This window comes from Corticium candelabrum, chromosome 12, assembly GCF_963422355.1.
Source record: "Corticium candelabrum chromosome 12, ooCorCand1.1, whole genome shotgun sequence".
In the NCBI taxonomy this organism is placed as follows: domain Eukaryota; kingdom Metazoa; phylum Porifera; class Homoscleromorpha; order Homosclerophorida; family Plakinidae; genus Corticium; species Corticium candelabrum.
The window spans coordinates 6,172,249-6,196,716 of record NC_085096.1 but is presented as its reverse complement, the minus strand read 5'-3'; the positions used below and the strand labels follow the sequence as shown (position 1 = coordinate 6,196,716).

The 24,468-nt window shown below is 39.7% G+C and overlaps 2 protein-coding genes across 3 annotated transcripts in view; both read left to right on the top strand.

Annotated features, from left to right (window-relative positions):
* Positions 1–11,038, top strand: part of LOC134188397 (unconventional myosin-Va-like) — a 34,392-nt gene extending 23,354 nt beyond the window's left edge. For both annotated transcript variants that reach the window (XM_062656575.1, XM_062656576.1), the window contains 8 exons: positions 88–177; positions 411–1,844; positions 3,182–3,523; positions 3,953–4,103; positions 6,135–6,280; positions 7,541–7,612; positions 7,676–7,936; positions 10,544–11,038. In XM_062656575.1, coding sequence (XP_062512559.1) covers positions 88–177; positions 411–1,844; positions 3,182–3,523; positions 3,953–4,103; positions 6,135–6,280; positions 7,541–7,612; positions 7,676–7,936; positions 10,544–10,777 — 2,730 coding nt within the window. In that variant the 3' untranslated portion in view covers positions 10,778–11,038. The remainder of the gene's footprint in view (positions 1–87; positions 178–410; positions 1,845–3,181; positions 3,524–3,952; positions 4,104–6,134; positions 6,281–7,540; positions 7,613–7,675; positions 7,937–10,543) is intronic.
* Positions 11,039–11,474: 436 nt separating this feature from the next.
* On the top strand, positions 11,475–22,863 carry LOC134187877 (uncharacterized). Its single transcript, XM_062656045.1, has 5 exons — positions 11,475–11,979; positions 16,119–16,392; positions 17,660–17,746; positions 20,345–20,416; positions 22,467–22,863. Exons 1-5 carry the CDS (start codon positions 11,500–11,502, stop codon positions 22,757–22,759), a joined length of 1,206 nt encoding a protein of 401 aa, XP_062512029.1. The 5' UTR covers positions 11,475–11,499; the 3' UTR covers positions 22,760–22,863.
* Positions 22,864–24,468: the final 1,605 nt, after the last annotated feature.

Genomic DNA, 24,468 nt, shown 5'->3' with positions numbered 1-24,468 from the left:
ACACACACACACACACACACACACACACACACACACACAAGTTCATGTCCTGTTTTGTTTTAATGACATTTTATTGTCTATTCCTAGGTTGAAGCTCGTTCTGTCGATCACTACAAGAAGCTGAATGTCGGTCTTGAGAACAAGATTATCTCCTTACAGATGAAAGTTGATCAATTGGTATGAAGAGATGTTGGCTTCTTCATTCTTACTTGTTTGACTTCTCTGCATTTTGTGTTCTGTGTATAGTGTGGCCACATCAGAGTGGTTTATTGAGTCATTTGTGTGTCTTCCTTTGTTTGTCTTAGCAAATGTGGTTTGTTTGTGTTATGCTGTTAATTATTTACTAGAAAAGTCATAGTTGCTGGCAGGTTTTGTATTTGCATTTTGCACTCTTATTTGTTTGTGTGTAGACTCAGGAAGCTCAAACACTGCACAGTCACGACGCAGAGCTTGTTTCAGCTCGTGCAGAGGTAAAGGCATTACGTGATCAAGTTGTAATTTTCAAGCAGTCAGCCAACCACACTGTTGAACTGACACAAGAGCTGGAACGTGTGAAACAAGAACGAGAAGCACTCGAAATCAAAGTTAATGAACTGCAGACATCTCTGACAGCAAGCAGTGCGAAACACGAGGAAGACATTAATTTATGGCAAGAGAAAATTAACAACTTAAAAGAACAGCTGGAAAGTGAACAAGAGAGGCGACGTTTAGGATCTCAGTCGGAAGAAGTTCATGTGCAAGATGCAATATCAAGCGAAAGGAAACGGCTGATGAGTGAATTTGAAGCTGAAAGGGTACATCATCAACACACTTTGAGAGAGCAAACACGATTGACTCAACGTATAGAAAACATGACAGAGGAACATAAAATGATGTCTCATGAGATTGGTCGTCTACAGGCTTTGCAAGGCAGTATGATGAGTGTGGCAAGTGAGGAGGGAAGCCAACGACCGTCACGCGCAGGATCATTAGATAACATTATGGAAGACGTTTCAGCAAGACAGATTACTGAGGTCCAGTTGATTCTCAAGTTGAAGGCAAGGATTCGTGAGTTGGAAGGTCGTCAAGATGGTGATACGTCTCCTGATATTGACCAACGATCACATTCATTGGAGGCAGAGAATGGTGCCTTACAGCAAGCAGAGCTCACAGGTGTGTCTCATGAAATTGTAGAGAGAAAGGAAGCGTTGGAAAATGAGAACGCTACTTTGAAGGATCAGTTGAACTCTGGCCAGTCGTCTCTGGAAATTCAGGAGAAGCGACATTCACGTGGGGTCGACGGAATAGCATCGAGTCAAGACGATTCATTAGTTTTACAATTTGATGATGTTGGTATGCAGAGAGCTTACGAAGAAATGAGACTTCAGATTGACTCACTTATGACTGAGAATGAAAGATTGAAGACTGAGAATATGAGACGAAGCAGTAGTGATGCAGAAGCTGCAGTAAACTTGCAGAAACACACTGTAACTGAAGTGATGGTTGATGATGAACGAGATGCTGTCCAGCAGATTACTGCTCTTAAGGAAGCAAACCAGTTACTTCAAACTGAATTGGAAGCTGTTCAGATACAGGCAAAAGACATAACTGAATTGACAGCCAAGAATCAAAGTCTGGAAAAGAAGCTGGCAAGGAGGAGCGGCTCACACAATGTAACTGTTATTGACCAGAAGTTGCAGCAGGAGGTGACTCGACTCACAGTAGAGAATCTGGACTTAAGAGAAGAAAATGAGAATTTGGTAGCCAAGCTGAAAGTCATAGTACAGAAACCACAAGTACAGGCACCACGTTTACCAGCAGATGGTGTAGATGGTCTAGATGATAAGAATATTACTGAAACGAAGGTATGTTTGCTTGGTGTGGGTTTCATCTCATTTGCAGGCAAGTTAGTAGAGTTTTTTGGTTCACAGTTGAGTATGCCAGCTCTTGATTAACTTCTTTCTAATGTTAATTGGGTAATTACACTAAGTGGTTCATCTTAATCACATTTACTGATTGGCGTTGTTGAAATCGGTTGAGGTGAATTAACTATCATCTATGTCAACCTATCATGTATGTACGTAGGTTTACTCATACCAATACGAGTTGTTTCACAATCTTTTGAGCTGCTTCTCTCACAGAAATTTGGCTATTGCAGCTGCAAATTACTGGATGAATTCCTGAACTCTGTCTAGGGCAGTAGTTTTAATTTTCTAGGTAAAGGTATAGAAGTATGACAGAGACTGTCGTGAGTTGTGTTAGGAATCGTTTGTTTGTATTAATGATTTTGTGGATATAGTACAGCCTCACCAAGTGAGTCACAAAGTATTTAAAGCTTTATCTTTGTTACTACAATTAAACGTGAAAGCAAGCGATTATCTCTATTTAGTGCTTATATGTGGTTTTTGTGCAATGCCAATGCAATGCTGATTGTAGCTGCAGGCTAGTCATTAGCATGTAGCCAACTTTGTGCGTGAGTATTGTTTTGAGTGCAGCATTTGGTATCATTATTTGGGTTGCCATGTATTGATGGAAGGTAGTGGTTATGCTCTCATAGGAGATGGCTTCATTGTTTTGTGAGTTTCAAAATCAGGCATTTAACGTTAGTATACGTAACATTATCATTATGCTTTACTATGGCAAGGCTGAGTTTTCTGGGTCATACCGTAAATTGAAAGCAACATCTACTCGTATTAGACGATGATAGCAAATTGAGTCAAAATACACTGATATTATAATACATATTGAATAAGGCGTTTTGTGTAAGTGAGCCTTACTAATGAATGCTTGACAATTGTTGGTATGGGGTCTTGCATGATATGTAAAGTAATGCAATGTGATATATTTCTTCTGTGTTTGGGAAATTGCTGCATGTTTTCAATGGGCAAACACTATGAAAGATTTTTTGTCTACTATTGAACTATTAACTATATTTATGATGCTGGTTGAGTAGCAGGTTGGTGTTGAAAAGTGGTGAGCTTGTTTATCAACTGAATTATGGTGTTTGGATAAAATTAGTTGTTTGAGAAGTGTTCTTACTATTTGATGCTCATGTAACAACTTTGCTTGAGTAGTTGTCTGAGAGTTTATTGCTGTATTTGACAGCATTGTGGTTTATTTTATTTTAGTAACCAAGGAGAATATTTCTGACATTTATTTGTGATGGACATTGAGCTTGTGTAACCTGTTGTTGATGATGTAGGTGGAAGAAGATCGTACTGCAGCTGTTGAGCCTCAATACTTGGGCATGTTTGAATATGCTCAGCAAGATGAAGCTCGTCTGTTGAGAAAACTGATTGTTGATCTGAATCCAAGTGTGATGGCAGACTCACTTCCTGGTCTTCCTGCTTATGTACTTTTTATGTGTCTTCGATATTGCGACCATATTGGTGATGAAATGAGAATTGAAAGTCTATTGACTGGATTGATAACGAATGTGAAGAAAGTTATGCAGAAGTGTCAGACTGATGACGGTGTTGTTGCCTTCTGGTTTGCAAATGTCTGTCGATTCATGCAAAATATGAAGCAGTACAGTGGAGAGCAGGTCAGTGATTGTGCCATGAAATTACATCTCAAAATATTGTGATATGCAGGGGGACTTGTGTCTGTGTATGCACACTTGGACACACACACACACACACACACACACACACACACACACACACACACACACACACACACACACACACACACACACACACACACACACACCACGATAACAATGAGGTTCATGATTATGATTAATTTTTATTCATCTTTAGAGGCAATGATATTTGTCAAACTGTACACTTGATGTAAGATATTAATGAGTTGACTGACAAGAACAAAACCAACTATCTCATGCATGCCATTACTGACATAGATCTGTATAGGTCATTGAAGTATTAGTTTACATCTGCACATGTACTGTTTCTCGAAGCTTCAGTTGTGACCCTAAATTTTTTATATTAAATTTTTGTTGTTATTGTTGTAGGTATCTGGTGTTAATTATTCTGAGACTTTGCTCAGTCAAAGTTTGAAGAACTTTGACTTGACCGAGTATCGTCATGTAGTCAGTGACTTGGCAGTTCACATTTACCAGAATTTAGTCAAGATTGAACAGGACAAGATACAACCAATGATAGGTGGGTATCATGACACACTTTCCAGATAACATGCACAGTGCACTCATTTTGTTCGGCAATATTTTACATTATTCTTATTTGTTGTGAAACTTATTCTACTTGTATAAGGGATACAAGTGAGACAGCGTTGAAACTCCTGACTTTCTTAATTTGCCATCTCAGAGCATGCATGGCTAGTCTACTGGTGCAATTGATGTATCAAATTCCTTGAATGGTGTACTCAAAGAAATCATTAAATGCTTATTCAGAGAATGTAGTAGACCTATTACAGGAAGACTAGAAAACCACAGTATGCTAGGTGTTTTGTAAGAATTTGGTTGTCAATTACAAGATAAAAATGCCATATCATATAGGATTATTGTACTCACTCGATTATTACCCCATCTCCATGGTTGACCAGAGTGAAAGGTCAAGTATGAGATGAAGCTTTTCTAAAAAATGACACTTATCGTTGTTAAGTGGCGGAAGTGATTGATTAATAAGCTTACACATGCTTCTACACTACAAGAATGTAGAGAGAGAGAGAGAGAGAGAGAGAGAGCAGGGTTCTAGCCAAGATTTTGCGGTTGGCCAACCAGTACTAATTTTAATAATAACCACGCCCACAATAACTTAGTGGCCACGTCCATAATTACTTTTGATGGCATGCTGGCAAACATTGTACTGTATTTAAAATCTAACAATTACTATACACTACTTACTTTTTCTATAACCATATCAAAGCAAACCAGTTTGTCTATGCTCTAGGTCATAGCAATGTGGTCCATAGGAAACTCTTTTCTTTCTGAGTGCCATACTCACAATGCCTCACTAAAGTCAAAATCAGTACTAGAGGAACCATCTAGCTAGAGAAATTCTCATTAGATGAACCAAAGCTTCATTTTTAAGTTAAACATCCAGGAACATCTGTCTTTATTATAACTGTTATTTGCTAAATCACACTCACTATCAGCTGTTGTGAAAAGGATGACTAAAGCCCAATTAATCCGCTACTTTTCAGTAGGTTGGTCAAGTTTTCAGCTTGGTGTTCAACTGTTGTGAAGAGTACAAATTGGATATTCACTGGTGACTTATTTGTTGTAGATATGATTACAATACCAACACTTGTCTCCAGGTGCTTTTTGCATATACTTTAGTGTAACAGTATTTGTACAATGCATAAACAAGATGTTTCCTTTCACATTGCCACCTACAGTTTCCATAGTGCGCTTAGGCAGCAAAAACACTCCACAGCACTGCTCCTCATTTGCACAATGACATTTGGAATCTCCCCGACTGTCTAGCAACACTACTAACTGTCAAAATGACGGTAAAGACGGTCCTGGCTAGAACCCTGACAGAGAGACAACTTCAAACCACCACCACTACCTAAAACATAGGGTGTGATACGTTATCTGAGTCATCAAGGCCTAAACACAGGGTCAATAGGCGAGCACAAATTGAAAAGTAAAGCATTTCTAGAGTCTCAAATCTAGCAAACAGTCAGTGTGGAAAGCACCAAATTTTTAGTGCTAATTGAAGGACTGAAAGGACTAGAGTTGTGGCCAAAGTTGGGGCTAGGGGCTTACTTGATCCCTGGGGTAATAGTCAAGCGAGTATGGTAAGAGACGATGAAGACAATAATGAAAATGATGAATCAGAAAATTGATGCCCATACTTGGGTTGGTTGCAGTAGAAAACTTGAGAAACAGTACATTCTGGATCAGAGTATTTGTGTGTGGGCAATGGATTTCGCAGTTATTCCCTTGTGCATAATAACGAGCTCATACCTTGAAGTATAAAGGCAGTATACTAAGTCTCGTGCTGTAATGGCATGCCCGTGTACATGTATGTGAGGTAATACGGTGGTAGTTTGTACTGAAGGATAAACCAGGTTGACTGACATTTCAATTATCAACTAATTTTTGGTGACACATCTGGACACTGTTAAGGCATGTTTTTCTTTGTTTGTAGTTTTGATCACGTTACAATAATCAACAAAGTGTATTAATTAAAGACAATCAAATTTTGACGTTTTGTTTGTTGATGTAGTGCCTGGACTATTAGAATACGAATCAATTCCCGGTGTATCACATTCGAAACCATTTGGTCTTCGCAATGTCAGTGGAAAAGGCAAAGGGCGAGGCAGTCAATCACCAGGTGCTGAAGCATGTACCGTCAACTCAATTATCAAAGAGGTCAGTGTATGAATAAATCTTTATTTATGCAGTGTGCGTCCTTACTAATGTTTTAGTAAATTAAGGTTTGTCCACACTGGACGCTGGATCTGGATCTTATCTGGATCCGATTACAATTTGTTGTGTCCCCACTGGCTCTATGTTGGACCATTGTGGATCCGACTTCAATCAGTTGTGATCCACATCCAGAGGTGGTTTTGATGCGGATTGATCCAGATCTGTTGAATTCTATTGCTCATCCATTGGGTGTTGACTTTCATTTGTTTAGTAGTCTATAAACACATAAGCAGATTCTGCAGTATCGGTTGTTCCTTTGACTGCTCCTCCATTGTCTTTCAAGTGTAGAAACCTCGTTTAGCAGGTTATCTAGATACACAACATACACAAAACATGCCCATTATTTTCTAATACCCCGTTTACACGAGCACTTGTAAGCGAGCCAGCCCATGCTGGCTTGGTCTCTATGCTACGTGTAAACACAGGTCGAGCTGTACCAGCTCGGCTCGGTATTTCTAGCCAGGCCAGTGCGCGCTACCCCAGACTGGCTTGAGTCAGGTACATCATGTAAACGCATAGCATGCTGGAGAACAAGCCGTGCATGCGCATTTGGCAGTGTTGCGTAGCCAGACCCCTTTCCGTCGCATCATACATCCGCGCGAAAATGGTACAAATAGCGTGGAGCGAGACGGAGACTCTGTCTTATTCAATTATGCAGCGACCAAGATGAGCAAGAAGTTTAGTTTTTGAAATCCGTTCCTGCATGCGTGCAACATTCGTTTGGGGATAGACCTACGACGTCTTGTAAATGTCCTATGCATTCTTGATATGACTGTTGTAAAGCCATAGACAAAAAACACAAGCAGCTTGGCTTCTGTTCATTGCAAATGTGAGTTAACGCGAGCTATGTCAAGCTCAAATACCTAACGCACGTTAGTGACACACATTGGCTTCCTTACAGAGTGTGTCATGTAAACGCCGGCTGGAATACTGGTCTGGCACGTTGGCACGGCTCGGCTTGCTTTGCCATGTGTGCTCGTGTAAACGGGGTATAATATTCACATCGTGTGATACACAGTAGGGTTGGAAGTCATTCCACCAGGTGCACGGTAGATGCTCACAATCCAGATCCCATTGCTGTCATTTGAATTTGGATCCAATCCAGATCTGTTAGGTCTAATGATATCATGTGGACATGGCTTAAGAACGCATACTGCATATATGTAGGTGGATTTTTGGTAATTTATAGACTTTACTATTTAGTTATCCCGAGTGATGGAAACGTTATCAAGACAATGTATTGATCCTCAACTGGTGAAGCAGATTTTTCGACAAGTATTAGCAAAAATCATTCAGTCACCAGCTGTCGCTTATATCTCTGTTGTTTCTGTGTGTTAGATTTTTTACACCATTGGTGCATACATGCTCAACAATCTCTTACTACGCAAAGATATGTGTCATTGGTCACGTGGTATGCAGATACGGTACAACCTGACGCAGTTGGAAGAATGGTGTAGACACAGTGGACTGCAAGACAGCGGTGCTATGGAATCGCTTTGTCCGATTGTGCAAGCCACTCAGCTGTTGCAAGTCAGCAAGAGAGCACAGAGCGACGTAGCGGCCATATTTGAGATGTGCACGGCGCTGAACCCACTTCAGGTAAGACACCTTGTCCATTCTTAGTTACTTTGTAACAGTGGTAGGTATGTGTTGGCAAGGGCAGGTGTCTAATGCAAGTACCTGTATCATAATAATAAATAGTAATGATGGTAGTATAGTGACAATGGCTACAGTCGACCCTCACACATCCAACCCCCTTTGGGCAAACCATGGAGGAATAGGGTCGGATAAGTGAAAAGAACAGATAAGCAAAGTGTCGGAGATTCAACTTTACCTCAGTGTTCCATTCCGCTTTTTGGAGTCCGAGTATGTACATGGTGTAAAACATACAATACTCTAGTGATAAAATGATTGCTCAAAGATGTAATACGTGTACTATACAAGTATGTAACCTATAATCACCAAGCTAACTCTAGAAGCTTCCGTATCTTTTGTCACAATCACTGCACATTGTCACTGCGCTTACGCAAACAGGCTTACGACATCAGATCTGCTTTGCAAAAATGGTCTGATGTGTAAAGCCCGGTTCACAATATGACGCCGACGCTGAGTTGAGCGTCAAACTTCAAAGAAACCGCCTCGACATCGGCGGCATCCTTTGATGTTGACGCTGGAATCGGATTCATTTCTATTGTCGACGTCGGCGTCAATATTGTGAACCAGGCTTGAGGGTCTACTGTACTGCATTGTGGCTTGTGTAATGATGGAAGAAAATTAAGAATATGTTTGTCTGTATTGCTCAAGTTTATGCATAGGGCTATATATTTTTTATGTTTAGGGCATTTTACCTTGGGCTATACCCTGCCCCTCATACTGGTTATTAAGCCATCTAGCACTGTAGTCATACGATAAGTAATTTATACGATGGTCATGTGACTTGTGTATATCATAAGTGAGAGTGCGATGTTTACAGGAAGTAACTGATTACACAGTTGCTGTGCAATATGTCGTATAAAGCATCTAAATATACACTCATGACTGGTCGCTGGGAAGTTTGTGGTCTGGTGAACAGTCTATCGACGATGGCATTCCAGTGCTTTCCTGGTGGTTATTTTCCACTGGATATGCTGTTTTAGAGTTTAGGACCACCCTAATGCTGTTAGTCTGTATCAGTTTGACTGGTCATTGATCACTATATGGACTGCACAGGATCATGTACGCTGTTGGGCTTAACTGTGGTTAGTAGGCGGCTAGATTGGGTAAAGACCATACCAATATGTACAGCTACTGGATCGAGGTAGACAGACACAAAGAAGGAAACAAGAACTAAGGGCTCAAGTACGAGTTAAATTAGCTTTTGAATACTATGTACATTAGAACTCTTATTGCTCAAGTTATGTTTCTGCGAACATCATCTCCTAATTGTGTTTCTATCCATGTTGGTTGGCATCTCATAGACTTAGTGACTAGATGGTTCTTTGAATGATTGACTATAGATGGTTCTTTGAATGAGTGACTAGATTGTTCTTTGAATGATAAGATCTGTAGAGAAGCAAAGGCTGATATGACAACATTTGAGCAGCTCGGTGCTCCAAGGTTAGGGTTGGGTATAGTGAATTAGTCATAATGCGCAAGGCATCACTTTTGCATCCAATGTCGGTCCATTCTCTGCTAGTTGTACCATTTCCTCAAGCTGTCGGTTCAATATTAGTAACTCTTTTTGATATGCTTTGCGGATTGATGGAACTGTTGACTTTGTGATTTTGTGATTCAGCAATTTTTGCAGACGAGCACATGCCCTCATCCACATTCTTCAGAGACCCGTGTAATGATCGCCCTAGTCTTGGAGTCATAAATATGATATTGTCCTCTTTCTGTGCTTAGCTGCCGAGTGATCTCGATCCAGAGCTTCCTCTACATAACACCATGTCTTCTTGTTGGATTCCTGATGCTGCTGCTCTCCTTTTTAGTGGTAGTTCTTTTTTATCTTTTGTTGTGAGCCAAGCGTGGATACCACCTTTCTGTAGCTTAGAACTTATGAATGATCGATGTACGCTGACCCATGCACGTAGAATAAAACTGTTACCATACTAGCGTGTGCTAAAATGCGCTAAAGTTGTGTGTTAAAGCCTGTACGAAAATTTGTGGATTTACAGTATATAGAGATAATGGCAGATAATTCTGCTGGAGTCAAAAAAGGATTTAAATTCTTTGCAGCAATGTAGGTGCAATACGTCTTGTATGAATTCAAATCCTGCATGCAATTCTGGTATTCATTTAGCATCTGGCTGTAGGCAGTAGGATTTGTGTTTCTATCATACTAAACAACATCTAGGTCATACATAGAGAAGAAAGTATTGTCGATGTTTAGAGCTTCGTAGCAGCACTTTCTGACAAATGCACTGGAAGGATTTAACCCTAACCCTAACCCTAATCCTGATCTAACTCTCACATTACCCCGTAAAACTGGACATCTATATTAACTTGTGAAAGCTGCTTAGCTACCTGTTGGTTAAAATAGGCTACTTTGAGGCTTCATGATTGGTTAGTAGTTAGAGTCATAAACTAGCTTGTAGTAGACACATGACATACATCTACCAGTGACCATACTGCTGGCCGTTTAGTATTATGGTATGATGAGATAGAGTACTGATATGATTTCTATATGATGATGATGGCGTACCAATCGTTTGTTTGTCTTTGTAGATTCAGAAAATCTTGACCATGTATACACCAGTCAATGAATTTGAGGAGCGAGTGCCTGTGTCTGTCATTCGAGCTGTCGTTGCTCAAGGCGCCGACCGTGCCGACCCATCACGACTTATGATGGACATTAGCTTTATGTATCCAGTGACGTTTCCATTCGTTCCTGTAGACGTCAATCTTGGGTCAGTCACAGTGCCCAGTAAGTTAAAACTGAATTTCTTGAAGAAGATTTGATGTCATCATGGCTGAGTTGGGTCTCAGGCATATTCTTAGTTTGATGCATATTTTGTGGGATGAAGAGAATGATTGAGATAGTGGTGACGTTTTATGTACGGGGTTTTCTCGATTTGAGTTTCTATGCTGGCTGATTGATAACAAACCGTGAAATGGTTTGTATTGTAGGTATTTATCATCTGCCATACAGAGTTATGTACTGTACCATTATTTAATTAATAGAGATTGTGTAGGTAGAGGAAATTGGAAGGTGAAATGTGTGGCATGATTCCTAGCCTCGACCTCCCAGACCCGTGTAGCGCCGATTCAAAATCGTGAATCGGCGCTACACGGGTCTGGGAGGCCGAGGCTACATAATTCCAAGGTTTGTAGCCCTACCCTGACACTAGCCCTATGGATTGTTTATCGTCTCCTTCCACTCTTTCCTTCTCTTTGTCTCTCTTGAATATCAACTTTCCTCTTATTTTCCTGTTTTTCTGCTCTACTTGTCTTCTTTGCTCATTTGCTTCTTTCTAGATTTTTCTCTCCCGTTCTCTGTAGCTCATTACTTTTCTTTTCTCATCTACCATAATGTGGAAAGACTTGGTCAATCCGAGAACAGCGTTCCTGCAGTCAAAATGTAACGCACGTGTGTGTGCGTGCGTGCGTGCGTGCGTGCGCGCGTGCTTGTGAATCCGTTTTCCGGATACCATAGATATCTATTAGCTATTGTACTTTTCAAAATGGACCCAAACTGGGAAACGTACCTGCGACACCAACTTCCTTCAGTCGTGCAAGTACTGCGACCCAAGATGCTTGCAGATCGTCTATACGCTGATCGTCTACTCAACAAGACAGAGTACGAAGATTTGACGCATAGCGCCGACTCTCAGGAAAACAAAGCTCGCAGAATGCTGCTGATGTTGCAAAGACGTGGTCCCGGTTCTTTCGACCAGTTTTGCGACGTTCTTCAGCAAGTCGACGGACAGAAGTTCATCGAGGAAATGCTACGGCCGTACATAGACAGGTCACGTGATTCAGTTTTATCTGAACCTGCCAGGCCATCTCCAGCTGTTGTGGAAAGAGAAGACAGACATGAAGAGGATGAGCAAGTTGCAAGTCCTGCGGAAAGTATGCACGAAAGTATAACGGGCAGTGCGGGGCATTTGGCCATTGTTGTGGAAGGTTCTGTGTCAGCAGAAGTCAATAAACAAATCATGGAGGTGAGTTGTAGTCACGTGACTGTAGCTGTTCTGTGGGTTTGGTCTTCCGTGTGTGAAGTGGGGCCATGTGCTTGTGGGTATCATATTGAGAGGCTACTCGAGTCAATGAGAATCTAGACTGAGTACAGGTTCTTTGATATTATATCGAGGAATCTGCAGTCAAAATTTAGATTGGTGTCAGGTGGTGTCTATCCCTCTCACTGGCAAATCTCAAACCTGAAATAACGCGCGCAGTTCCTGAAGATGCGGGAATATTCTAATTGTACTATAATCTCTCAAACCACCTAGCAACCATATACTGGCAGAATCAGCAAGAGTTGATAAATTAAGATATGGACGTATTTATCTCCATGGAAACACAATTTTTATTTGTAAAATTGTTAAATTCTAAACTTTTTAAGTACGATCTATAAATGACATCCAAAAATTTACCAAAATTGAGTAAAAATACATCTGACTTTGACACAAATCTTAGCAACATAATTGCCATGACAACAACTTTATTGCTATGGATACAGTGCTCCCTCATCACCTCTAAAATCACTTGTGGGTCCTGATTGCATACTAAACTCAGTCATAAACTGCAATTCCCACTTCTCTGTCCGTCTATCATTCTCATTCTCATTGCGATCTTCATCACCATCATCATCTCCAGCAGGTCTTTGTCGTTTTTGCATTCTCCTGTAACTTCCGGTTTCAGAGCGACGACCGGAAGTTGTCGCAGCACGTCTTGTCAACGAAGACGGTCTTCTTCTTTCTTGATCTGGGCTGACATCGTCATCAGAACTCTCTTTGTGTACTGTGTACACTCTTGCATCGAAAAAGGAGTCAGCTATGTCAACGGAAAGACTACTTTCCCACGTGCGAAGACCAACGGCCTACAAATTTTGAAATATTACCAGGTCTACCCTTGAAGGTCCTGCTACGTCGTTATCACCATCACTGTCACTTTCTCCTAGCCAGGAAATTGTTCTAGCACGTGCCAAGTGCGTAATTCCTAGTCTACGCCATGACGCAATAAAATGGCGGCCTAGGTGCGGTCAACCTACATGACTTAGGCGTTCATAGCAGTGCAGGTTCTACAGCCAATCAAAGAACAGCTATGGTAAGCTCTACGTTTCCCGTATATAACCCTAGCGTGCTTTTACAATATCGCCATGCGTAACAAATTTCTACCTCGTGTTTCTTCACGTGTTAGGTGATGTGAAACACATCGCTGCCGGTTAAAAGGTTATGCACCTCGAGGCTAGTATCAGGACCAGCGATTTAATGCCATTATATTGAGAGGTGACTATATCAAATCTGAGTGGGTGCAAACCTGAATAACGCATGTGGTTTCTTAGTGTGAGGTTGGCTAGAGTAAAGCATGTGATTTATCGTAGGATGTCATGTACAACTGTACTGTACATGCTAATGCACTGTAAACTTCTACTTGGTCTAAAGAAATCCTCTAGAGTTAGAACCTGCCAGGGTCATGCTTAGCCTAAGCAAATGAAGTGCAGCAGCAGCTATTGCTTGACTTGTACACCACTTGGCAAAAGTGGCAAAGGTGCACGTACGGGAGGATAGACTGCATGACCTGGATGTCGTTAAATTGAGGGAGATTTCTATACTTTTATACATCTTTGTACTCTCTTTCATATATCAGTGTCATTGTAATGTCAATGTTGTAATATCAAGGGTGCGTTTGTTTGTTCTATTCCAACCATTCCAGAATGACAATGGAAGGGAATAATCGTTCGAAAACTATTCCAGAATGGCCGATTGACCATTCCGATAAAACCACTCTGTTGAACTGTTTACTCAGTTTATAGGTTTACAGGATGTGAGAATGAAAGGAATGCCCTATGGTTTGACCAAACCGCAAACTGTACATGTGCATCGGTACACTGTCGATGGCACGACTCTTTGAATGGTGAGAAAGTTAGCCTAACTTGTATTAACGACTGATTATCCACCTGCTTATCTCTCCTGCAGTCTATGGCAAAAGTTGACGCAATGTACCCCAGTTTGAAGTCTAATGTTTCGTCTTTTGCTGCTTTCTTCACTGCTTTTGCTATCACTTAATGCCTTTAGCAAGTTTAGAGTCACAGCAACAACAGTAGCAGTAGCAGAAGCAGAAATTATTTGTTTTGGGTACGCCTTATCCCGGCTGCTCTGGGAGACAACTCGTCGCGATCCGGAATGGATAAGCACGACTTTGTTGTGTTCGAATTAGAGAAATCTACCATATTTTGTATGCATGCACTTTTTGTCCCATGCCATCTACATCGTTGTATCACGATGTGGTTATATTGTGGTGTCGTTATATCAAGGGTTGACTGTATTAGTCATATGTGAGTTATGTTGGTATGGGTAGGCATTGATCGCTTATGTTTAATTAATCTGCATGGGAGTATCTGCTGTACACCGAGTGGGTGCATGTTCCTAAATCTACTAATGAGTGCAATTTACTAGACTTGCATTACAGCATATGAATCGTACTCATCTAAGTGCTAACACTAAACCAACCAACAGTAAACCAACTTACAATATTAAAGTGGCTAATGGTAATGTGCTCACTCTGGTAAGCATTTTCAATGCATTCTCTGTTTTTAAACTTTATCACAGCTTTGTAAGACTCTGTTTTTTGAAAGACAATTGTTTTAAGAAGCAAACTGTGGGAGCAATGTGAAGTTTCATGTAGTAGTGATTTCATTGGATTATTATTTATTTGGGCAATGAAAGTGTCCTTGGTAATACTAAGTGTTCACAACAAACAAACCACACCATAAGGCCATACAAACTACATATCTAGTTTCACATTAGCCTCTTCCTGAAGTTAGGTGCGGGCGGTACACGTTTACACTGTATCTGTTTAATGTACACACATTCTTCTACTCATAATTTAATGTTAACACTATTGCCTGGTTGACTAGCCTCGGTATTCCAGACTGCTTTCTGCACATGATGGGAGGAGAGAAGAAAGCAGTCTGGAGACAGCTCTATCGTAAGTGACTTTGGAAGAGGCACAACTGCTTTTTAAGTTCAGAAACATCCGCTTCAATCAAAACCACCGCTAAAAAATCGGCCAATCAGTGCTGTAGACAACTGCTGACGTCAATGAGTACTTTGTAATTCGGACGACAGTAATAGCACAGTGGGGTGCAGCTAACATAAATGTGACGCACGACTTGTTTCGCTCCTGATGACATGCTAACCCATCGAATGCTTGTCAGACGTTACCTGACGAAAAAGCCATTGCAGCGGCTGTTCTGACTTGAAGCCTTGAGGACCCTTCAACTGCTTGCTAAGTGATGTTAGCACAAGGTCGCGACGCCTTTAGCTGCTCCCTACCGGATCTGGTAAAGTCACTCATTTTCTACGTTCTCCTGTTCGTTTGTAGTCGGCTGGCAGCGAACAGCTTCTGGCAATATCCCACGAGCCATCTGGTGCTTGTTACTGTTCCTAATGAACATGGGTAATTATCGATTTAAGATTTCAGTTATTTGAAATTTGCCTATTTCCGAAGTCAATTACAATAGAGCTGTCCCCAGACTGCTTTCTTCTCTCTTCCCACTCTTCCCTCCCATCATGTGCAGAAAGCAGTCTGGAATACTGAGGCTACTGATTGACTGACTTGATTGTCCAGGGAATCACCTGTCTCCCACCAAGGCTTTGTAAACGTACATCAGAACCATGGTGTTGGCAGTTGCCACGTGAATGCAAGATGGACATGTGACAACATGGCAGCTGGCGCATGCGTAGGGGGCCAGGGGAGGGGCATGCAGGAGGTTTGTGAGTGATGCGGGTGCTGACGCAAAACTATATATGTAGTTTGTATGGCCTAGACAAACCATAGAGACAAACATTTGGCAGACGTGTTGAGTACTTGTCACAGGCATCCAGCAGCTTTGCATCATAATTCACGTAACATGCTGTCTTATGGACATGGATAATTTGCCTTCAAAATAGTTGACACTACACACAAACATCAGAAACAAAGAAATTAAGTAGACACATTCAGTGTTTGAGAGATTGTTGCTAGTAGTACGATATTAATTAATGTAGTCTATAGGCTTGTGTATGTTTGAATGATTTGTCAAGCAAAAAGATTGTTGTAGTTGACACATGACTATGTATACACTGCATGTCTACAGACTGTTCAGCATGTTGCTGAGTACGAAGGGAAGAAGTATGACACAAAATTGAAGGCTGTTTCAAAAAGAGGCTCTGCTGGCACAGTAGCTGTTGTTTATCGAAGTGCAAAAGAGGACTCTCACACTCAACAAACTTCATCAAATTCATCACTCGGCTCAAATGATAGTGAGAACATTGCGTCTCGAGTAGTTTCAAATCAATTGGGTTGTCAAGAATTTGGAAATGGCAGTGAAATGTCTTCAGGATCAGTCAACTACTGTAAACCTTTTCAGGGTATGTGTTAGTGAAATTATAATTAGTTTATATATAAATTCATAACTTTGTCTAATTGTTTATAAACTATATCATGTCAAACTACTAAATTATAGTTTGTGTTGTAATAATTCTAGAATTGAATATATGTTAGGAAATGGAAAAGATTGTCAGGTTCTTACAGTTTGGATGTGTTCTGGTTTTGTCGTATTTCGTTAATGTTAGGTGATTAGGTCATATTAATTTACACGTGGAATGAAAAATGGATAATGATTAGCATAATGATACCAATGAAGGGATGCTATAGTATGCTTGTAGGAAACACACTCTCGAGCTTTTGCAGGGTGCCATATTTCTTGTCACATGATAAAATGAAGATTCAACGCTACTGCAATAAACCATTTGAATTTGCGTATGCTGTGGTACCAGGTCATTGATGATGTTTGTTATGCCATCAACTTCTTGATTGTGTACTATAATTAGATAATTAAATAAGCAAATTGTAATTAAATAAATGTAAACAATTGCATTATTTGCTATAATTAAATACATAATCCCGTGGCTTAGTGGTTATCGGCAATGGCTACCACTCCATGGTTGTAGGAGTTACCTGACAGGAAATTATGAAACTTGTCTGTCTTTCTTTCTCATGTCTCTGTAGCTTTGTCCATGAGTTTATGACTTGTTTCAGTCACTAGCAAGTTTCTGTGGTCTTGCGAATGGTTCGTTGACGGTGACGTTCAGCGCTTTTCTAGTGGTCATTCACTGATATCCATTGGGCGTGCTCTCCTGAGTTCGTGGTCACCGTATTGCCTGCAATGTGTATCGAACTGGCTAGTCATTGATCACCGTGTGGACTACACAGAAACATGTACCCTACTGGGCTCACCTGCTGTGGTGGTGTAGATACCCCACTTGCCCATCATGGAGGGGCATAACGACACATAATGATAAGCCTGTTACTAAGCTTAGCGGCATATGGATTACAGGGAAACATGTATTTCTCTGGGGCTTACCTGCCAGGTTGGTGGGCACCCAGTTGAAGGTAAAGACCCTACTTACCTTACTTAGACGGCGATGACGACATGATAAGGTTGTAATAAACTATTCTCACTAAATAATATTTAATTATTGTATTTGTATTGATCTGCCAGGGTTTATGGTTTGTACTTTGATCTTTCATTGTTTATTGTAGTTTGGCTGTGTAGTTTATGATGTATTATAATCTTTTTATATTGTTGTGTTTAATAGTTTTGAGTTCTAATCGTATGTTTACTATTTGGTGTAGCATCCAGTGATGGTCAATCACTTGACTTCCGACACATGTTCAGCAGTCGTTCGTTATACAGAGGACCAGGAGCAACGGAAAGCCTCGGTAAGTAAAATTTTCTACAGAGTAAAAATACGAAATGTAATGGTAAACCGAGCTCAGTCTACAGAATGTGTGGTGATGTCTAGCTGTGATATAATGTCCATTAGTAGTGATATACCTGTGTCTTATTTTGTGATCTGATGGTGATGCCGTGACTTGATTGTTGCTTTGTGGCGGTTTGCTGTTGCTGAGTTTGTTCCATTGGCATCAATGATCTAATCTAATCTATAATAATTTAGAGCTGAAAAGAAGCAGTTGAAAACATTATTATAGGATTTCATAACATTTTTTTAACAAACAGATTTACTTTCTTTGTGTCAGCTACAGCATGCTTGCTGTTTACCATTTTGGAGTCTATTTGAAAAATATAACGTGCCCTCAACAATTACTTTTAACACCAGAAACTTGTGAGGACTTGAATGGCAACAGTGGGGTGCATGAAAATAACACTACACACTGATTTGTGTGCACATGCTTGTACATTCTATGTGTAATATGTACGTGAATCCAAGTATGAATCAATGTTGGTATCCTGAAAGTTTGGGTTGGCTGCATGTGCTCGCAAGACAATGAATCTTAAGTTAGTGTTAATCAATTTCATGGAACAAGAGGCAGGATACAGAGAATTACTGATGTCTGGCAGGGGCGTAGCGTGGCATGGGCTAGACCGGGCTATAGCCCCATCATTTGTAGGAGTGGTTATAGTCGTGAGGACCAAAGCTGTGTATAGTATATACACTACCCTTTTTTCAAGTCTGGATCTGCCACTGATTCTACTGTATCAGTCAATTAGAAGCCACTAAGAGTGGGCGTGTGTATAAAGAGTGGGCGTGCCCATAGCATTGTGCAGTTTAGCCCCCCATTTCTAGAGGTTACGCTACGCCCCTGTATCTGGAAGACTGTAAATTGACTTTTGAATGTTATGGCAAATGTTTTCTTTAGGTTTGAACATTGTTTATATCTCGTGTGCTTATTCCAAATCAGACGTTGATGTAAAAGTAGTGATTTATGACAACTAAGGCAGCTTCATTAAAGCAAATACAATAAGGATGCTATCTGCAAATTTTTAGCTCTGATAGTAGACAGATGACATTGGGTGATTGATGTGGTCTTGTCATAGGCATGCATTACTAGTGAATTTAGATTTAGTGTCTGCTTAATATTTTGCGAGCAAGTTATAGTACACATGATTCATAGTTTCCGCTGGAAATTTTTGATTAGTAGCCAAGCACCAGAGTTTTTTTTCAGAGTCAAGAAAATTGCACAAATATCAAACAGCTAACAACCTAACATACAACAGTTACTATATTGATTCAAGTTTAATTAGCCTGGTCTGACAGACAGGCAGCATTTATCACAGTAAGTGTAGTGTACTAACCAGACCAGGGCCACAAACCAGACTTCAAGAGTTCAGTGCCATCCTTCTTGGCCTTTTATTATTATATACCAAAATTTAAAACCTCTGTCAAAATCAAAGCCTTGAAGTTTTGGCACTTCTAAGTTCATCGTCATTGAGGTCATCATATTGCCATTATCTTTCTTGTGCATGCATGGTTTCTACCATCGGTCTACAGCTGCTTCTGTTTTTTCTTCTGCACAATCATCTTCAGAACCTCATTTCACACTCACAGAGGCTCTAAGCAAAGAGAGTACTTGACATCATGTCATGTGCAGAACATCAATAGAGCATTTTATGCGATCGGTCTTCTAGTCCTTGGAGCTCCAATGTTTTGTGCTAGATGTCATTCTTAGTGAACTGTAGAAATGATGCTGGCAAGATCCAGAGAAAGGCGTACGTGGTACACTGTAACAGGTAGCCCAATTGGCGAGGAGCAATTACCATTTTATCCCCAGCAACATCTGTTTGTAGCATTTGGCTGTTTGGCGATCAGTCAGCGGAAACACTGCATGATTACTGTCCAGCTTACACATTGCCATTGCATCAAAGCGATTAATGATCCACAGATCATGATGAGAAGAGCACAGTTGGTTGTCTGCAACCGTTTACATCATATCATCCCGCTTTATAATGGATTCTGTACGCTGTACATCTAGTATACATTTGCTGACAAGTACTGTTCAACAAACTAACAGAGGCAAGAAAGATGAGGCCTTGAACTTATAAATGGTACCTTCAATCTTGCTGACAGACAGATGGTCATTATCTCTCATACATGCAAATATACAGATGAATATTTTCTGATAGGTTACAGCAACATTCTACATCTGATGTATAATTTACTACATACTGATTTTTAATATTTGATAAAGTTGTAAGTATTAGTAAAGAAACATGTTTTTCACAGTTGACAATTAAGTTTCTTGTGTTACCAATATGGACAAGTTATCTCAATGTAGCAGAGGTTTTAATAGTTAACATCTTTAAAAATCAATTCGTAGAAGACTTGGTCATACTTACTAAATCAACAAGTTGGAACTACGTAGCTATGCATGCATTGTTAAATGTGTGATTTAGCACATTGTTTTAACATGTAACTTGTATGCAGTTCTTGTCTATCTTTCTGTTTATTGTGTGTCTGTTTGTTAGTCTGTCTATCTGTTTGTGACTAATGCATTATATAGTGAGATTGTGTGATGCAGGCTCGGAATGTATGGCTGTCGGTGGTAACATTCAAGACCAACGATTGCAGCTTAACCCAGAGCAAGTGACAGGTTGAATATTAGATTTAATTACAGTGAACTTACATACATGTACTCTAGTATATGTGTGTAAGCAAATTATTGTGATAAAAAAGATAGCACAAAAGCTTCGTCGTTCCTATCTTTTTCAATGCAGAGGGGAACGTGGGAGAATCTATTGGATATAGTTAATGGTAGACAAGTTTATGTGTACTCTGATTTTCTACAAAATTTATAGGAAATAATTCAAAGTGGATATCTTGTTTTGGTAGTTTGTGGTACATTGTTAATGCATTGGGTCATATGTTCCTGAAAGTAAATGCTACTGAAGTTGTGCGTTTCAAGTCATGTGCATCAGTGTGGAAAATAGTGATAGGACATCAGACAGTATCCCACCAAATGTGCTGTTTGTCCAACCAATGCTACTCCAGTGTTGGACATGTTGAGACAAAACGTCCACTCTATGCGTATGGTAGTGTCTCAGCAAGTGATGGGTTTTCCAACAGTGTTAGTTTATGAGGGTAGATGCCTTTTAGCATTTGTGACTATTTAGCACACAATTATATAATGTAGGCTGCATTACCATATGATAACAACTTTATCAAAAATTACATGCAAAATGGCTGGAGTGCGACTTAATGATACAATGAATGTCCTACCCAGGCTCAGTTTGTCCAAGCAAAATAATTTCCTATTTTCCACACTGTGCATCAACACTGGGGCACAAATCAAAAATTTTGAGACTTATTGAGTTGTCTTAGTCATGTGAGCTATCGCCTAAGCAATACTGTGCTTTCTTGGTTTTTGTATTAATATTTACCAGGAAAAGAATTACTTGAAGTAGTGGTGGTCGGTCACCTTGAACTTCACTGTTTTTGAAGCCTGTCCAGTGACACATTGAACTTGATTTTCCAGTCTAACGTTAGATTAACAAGATACAAGATACATTTCGATAAATTGAAACTCTGGAAGACAATCGATAATACACTAAGCAACTATTGATACTATTCTTTCTTTAGGCGTACAAATAATTTCTTTGCGCGTTGTCAAAATCACAACTTGCTTCTGATTTTTGGTGCATTTAATTATATCTCTTTTTTGATGATATGTGAGCTACTATTTTGTTTAGTGAAGTCTATGTTATTACATTATGTTACTGTTTTTGTACTTGGTGCAGCTTGTGACATTGGATATGTCTTGGATTTATCAGTTTATGAGTGCCACTACAGAAAGCTTGACTAAAATACATAGCAGCAGCCTTGTTTGTATTGTTACCATAGGCATAGGAACCGTGAGGCCAAAGGTGCTATGGGCGCCCAATAATTTTTCTGCGTCACTGCAATACTGCCAAATGCAATAAAGAAATTATATTGCACAAGATTGTAATGTTCAACTCCCAAGCCTTGGAAAGTGTCTATGCCTATGATTACATTTATCATTGTGGAGACAAAAGTTTATGTTACATCTATTGTTGCCAGGATATAAAGGTTTTGAAACTACAATATGTGGAGCCTAGCAGTTTACCAGTAATGAAGTAATTATTAGGTAATATAAGTAACTACTAGATTGAATAGAATGTATAAATGATTGTGGCTTGTGACTACATCTGCTTATCTAATTCTTAAGTGTTACTGCTTTATGTAGTAGATACCTCCAGTGGTGACGGAGCGACTCCCAAGTTGGGGGCGGGGCATAAAGGATGTAGGAGTACATGAAGTTCCCATGCCGCACTAAGAGTACATTGTCAACATTTCCTGTCAAGAAGCGCTTTCTGATGTTGAACTTTAACTTAGAAACTCCTCTTATTGGCAACAGAAAGCACTTATACATACCTATAGCTCTGGTGAACGTTGTCACACTGGAGTAGGAAAATTCAAATATATTTTTAAAATTTGCAGTTGTTGATTGTCAAGTTGGGGGTAATTAACCTCTCTCCCCCAGCTCCGCCATGCAGTCAGTAGCAAATGTGAAAGTACTAGTGTATAGGATGTTCTCTGTATGTAAATGTGTGACCAAGTACAGTAATATAAAGGTGGACATAGGTACTTATATATACGCGACTTTGTGTATTTTGTATTTGTAGGTCAGCTTCACTCACCATGTCAAACTAAAGTAACTAAACAGCTGATAACTGTTGTTGCACATATTGGTCGTGTGTTATGGAGACAACTTGGCGAGGCTCTTGGCTTTAGTTCAGCTGATCTTGATCAATACATGGGATATAAAGATGAAGATAGAGCACGTCGTGTTGTCACAGACTGGATAGCAAAGGAAGGTCTTATGGCAACTAAAGATCATCTGATGAGAGCTTGTGAGAAGATCGGAATTGATGTTGCAGTGGAAGTGGAACTAGAAGCTGAACAGCATCAAAACTAATTTGGTGATATGTATAGAAATATTTGTAATTTTACAGAATTAAATTTGTAGAAATGCTTTGTAATCAGATTTTTGATGTAGGAAAAACAAAGCGACAGTTTTCATTTTGCATCTGCTTCTTGTATTAAACAAAAATATATCGATTATGTAATGTGAGAGAGAAAATGTCAACACGAAATCCAACCAACTACGTACAATTAATTTCTCTGCACTGTTATATATTTCTTCTATGTACCTGTTCAATTCAGGGTTCAATAGATCTGTCTATACTTTTCCTTTATCTGTCTGTTTACCTGCTTGTCCATCAGTTTGTCCATGCCCATCTGTGTGTCTTACCTGTCTGCCCATGCTTGCCTACACCCATCTGTTCATTTGTCTCTCTACTAAATATCAATCTGCCTTTTCATCTAGATCTATATGTCTTCTATGGTCATCTGTCCATGTGTTTAGCAGTTCATTTGTTTGCCCATCTATCTGTCTTTGTGTTTGTTTCATGTGTCGGTTTGTTTGCAATTGTTGGTTTATCTGTCTATTATTTTGTCTTCTTGCCTTTAATTGTTGAATATGAGTGCGCGCATTGAGGGAGAACACTAATCTGAAGGGACCCCAGTTTGGGAATTATTTGTAGCAGCTGCTGAACTCTTAGAGTCTACTATTACATATGTGGACTTCTTTGCGACAAAGAAAGAATTTCAAATTATGCAACACAACAGAAATTCAAACAAATTGAAACCGGTACGTTTTAGTTCATAAATTGAATATTGTTCAAACAGTAAATTGGCAGTATTGATATTACATATGATTGCAGTACGTACAGCGTACTAGCATGCACTGACACGAAAGACCCACTGAGCATGCATACTATACTACTTTGATTTATGTGCTGTTGTCAATGGTTCATCCTAATAATTTTGGAAATTGTTGTACACTATTTACAGGTCAAAATTGTCACTTGACACATTCAATTTGTATTCTGTCACACCAAATTAGTTTGTAGTCAGATCAAATTTCCAAGTCGTAAAATCAAATTTGTTTTATGTCAGATCAAATTCACAATGTGTCAAAAAATCAAATTTTTTAACTTGTCAAACTAGCTTAGTTGTCTGTCAAATTAACTCTGGAGGGTGTCAATTCAAGTTTAAAAGTTACCTGCTATTACTTAGTAACTAGTAATCAAATTTGCAAGATGTTCACCTAAGATGTTAACCCGTAGGGTTAATGGCTATGAATTTCAGTGCTTTGACTTGGATTTCGTGCAAAGTTAGTACGGTCAACATGTTATTTAAGCTTATTTCACAATATCTGTAGCACAGCAGTCTGGCAAATGCACCTTGTCACGCCTACTGAAGCCAGAGTGCAGCCAGAGCAGCAGTGGTAGCCAGACAGAATAGGATTTATTCTATTTTGCTCGACAGCTGTCGAGTAGGTCCGGCAGGTCTCCAGCAGATATTGTGAACCAGGCTTTAGGTATTAGATTGGACACTTTTTGTATTTGATCTTAACTTTAAACTAATTTGATTCGGCACAATAGGAATGTAATGTCACAAGTGACAATTTTGAACTGAAAATGGTGTGGAGTAATCAGAGGTGTGATTGGTATTTTATATAAATTCTGATATTGGGAAAATTAATAAGAGTTAGAACATGGTTGGTGAGGCAATACTTTAAATATTGATCAGAGACGCGAGAGCTTTCTAACATAATTAGTC

Bases quoted from the DNA above. Each gene is read 5' to 3' on its own strand.
- LOC134187877 (XM_062656045.1), top strand. From the start codon at position 11,500: ATGGACCCAAACTGGGAAACGTACCTGCGACACCAACTTCCTTCAGTC. The intron at 11,980-16,118 runs GTGAGTTGTAGT...GCATGTCTACAG, and splicing joins TCAATAAACAAATCATGGAG to ACTGTTCAGCATGTTGCTGA. The intron at 16,393-17,659 runs GTATGTGTTAGT...TATTTGGTGTAG, and splicing joins CTACTGTAAACCTTTTCAGG to CATCCAGTGATGGTCAATCA.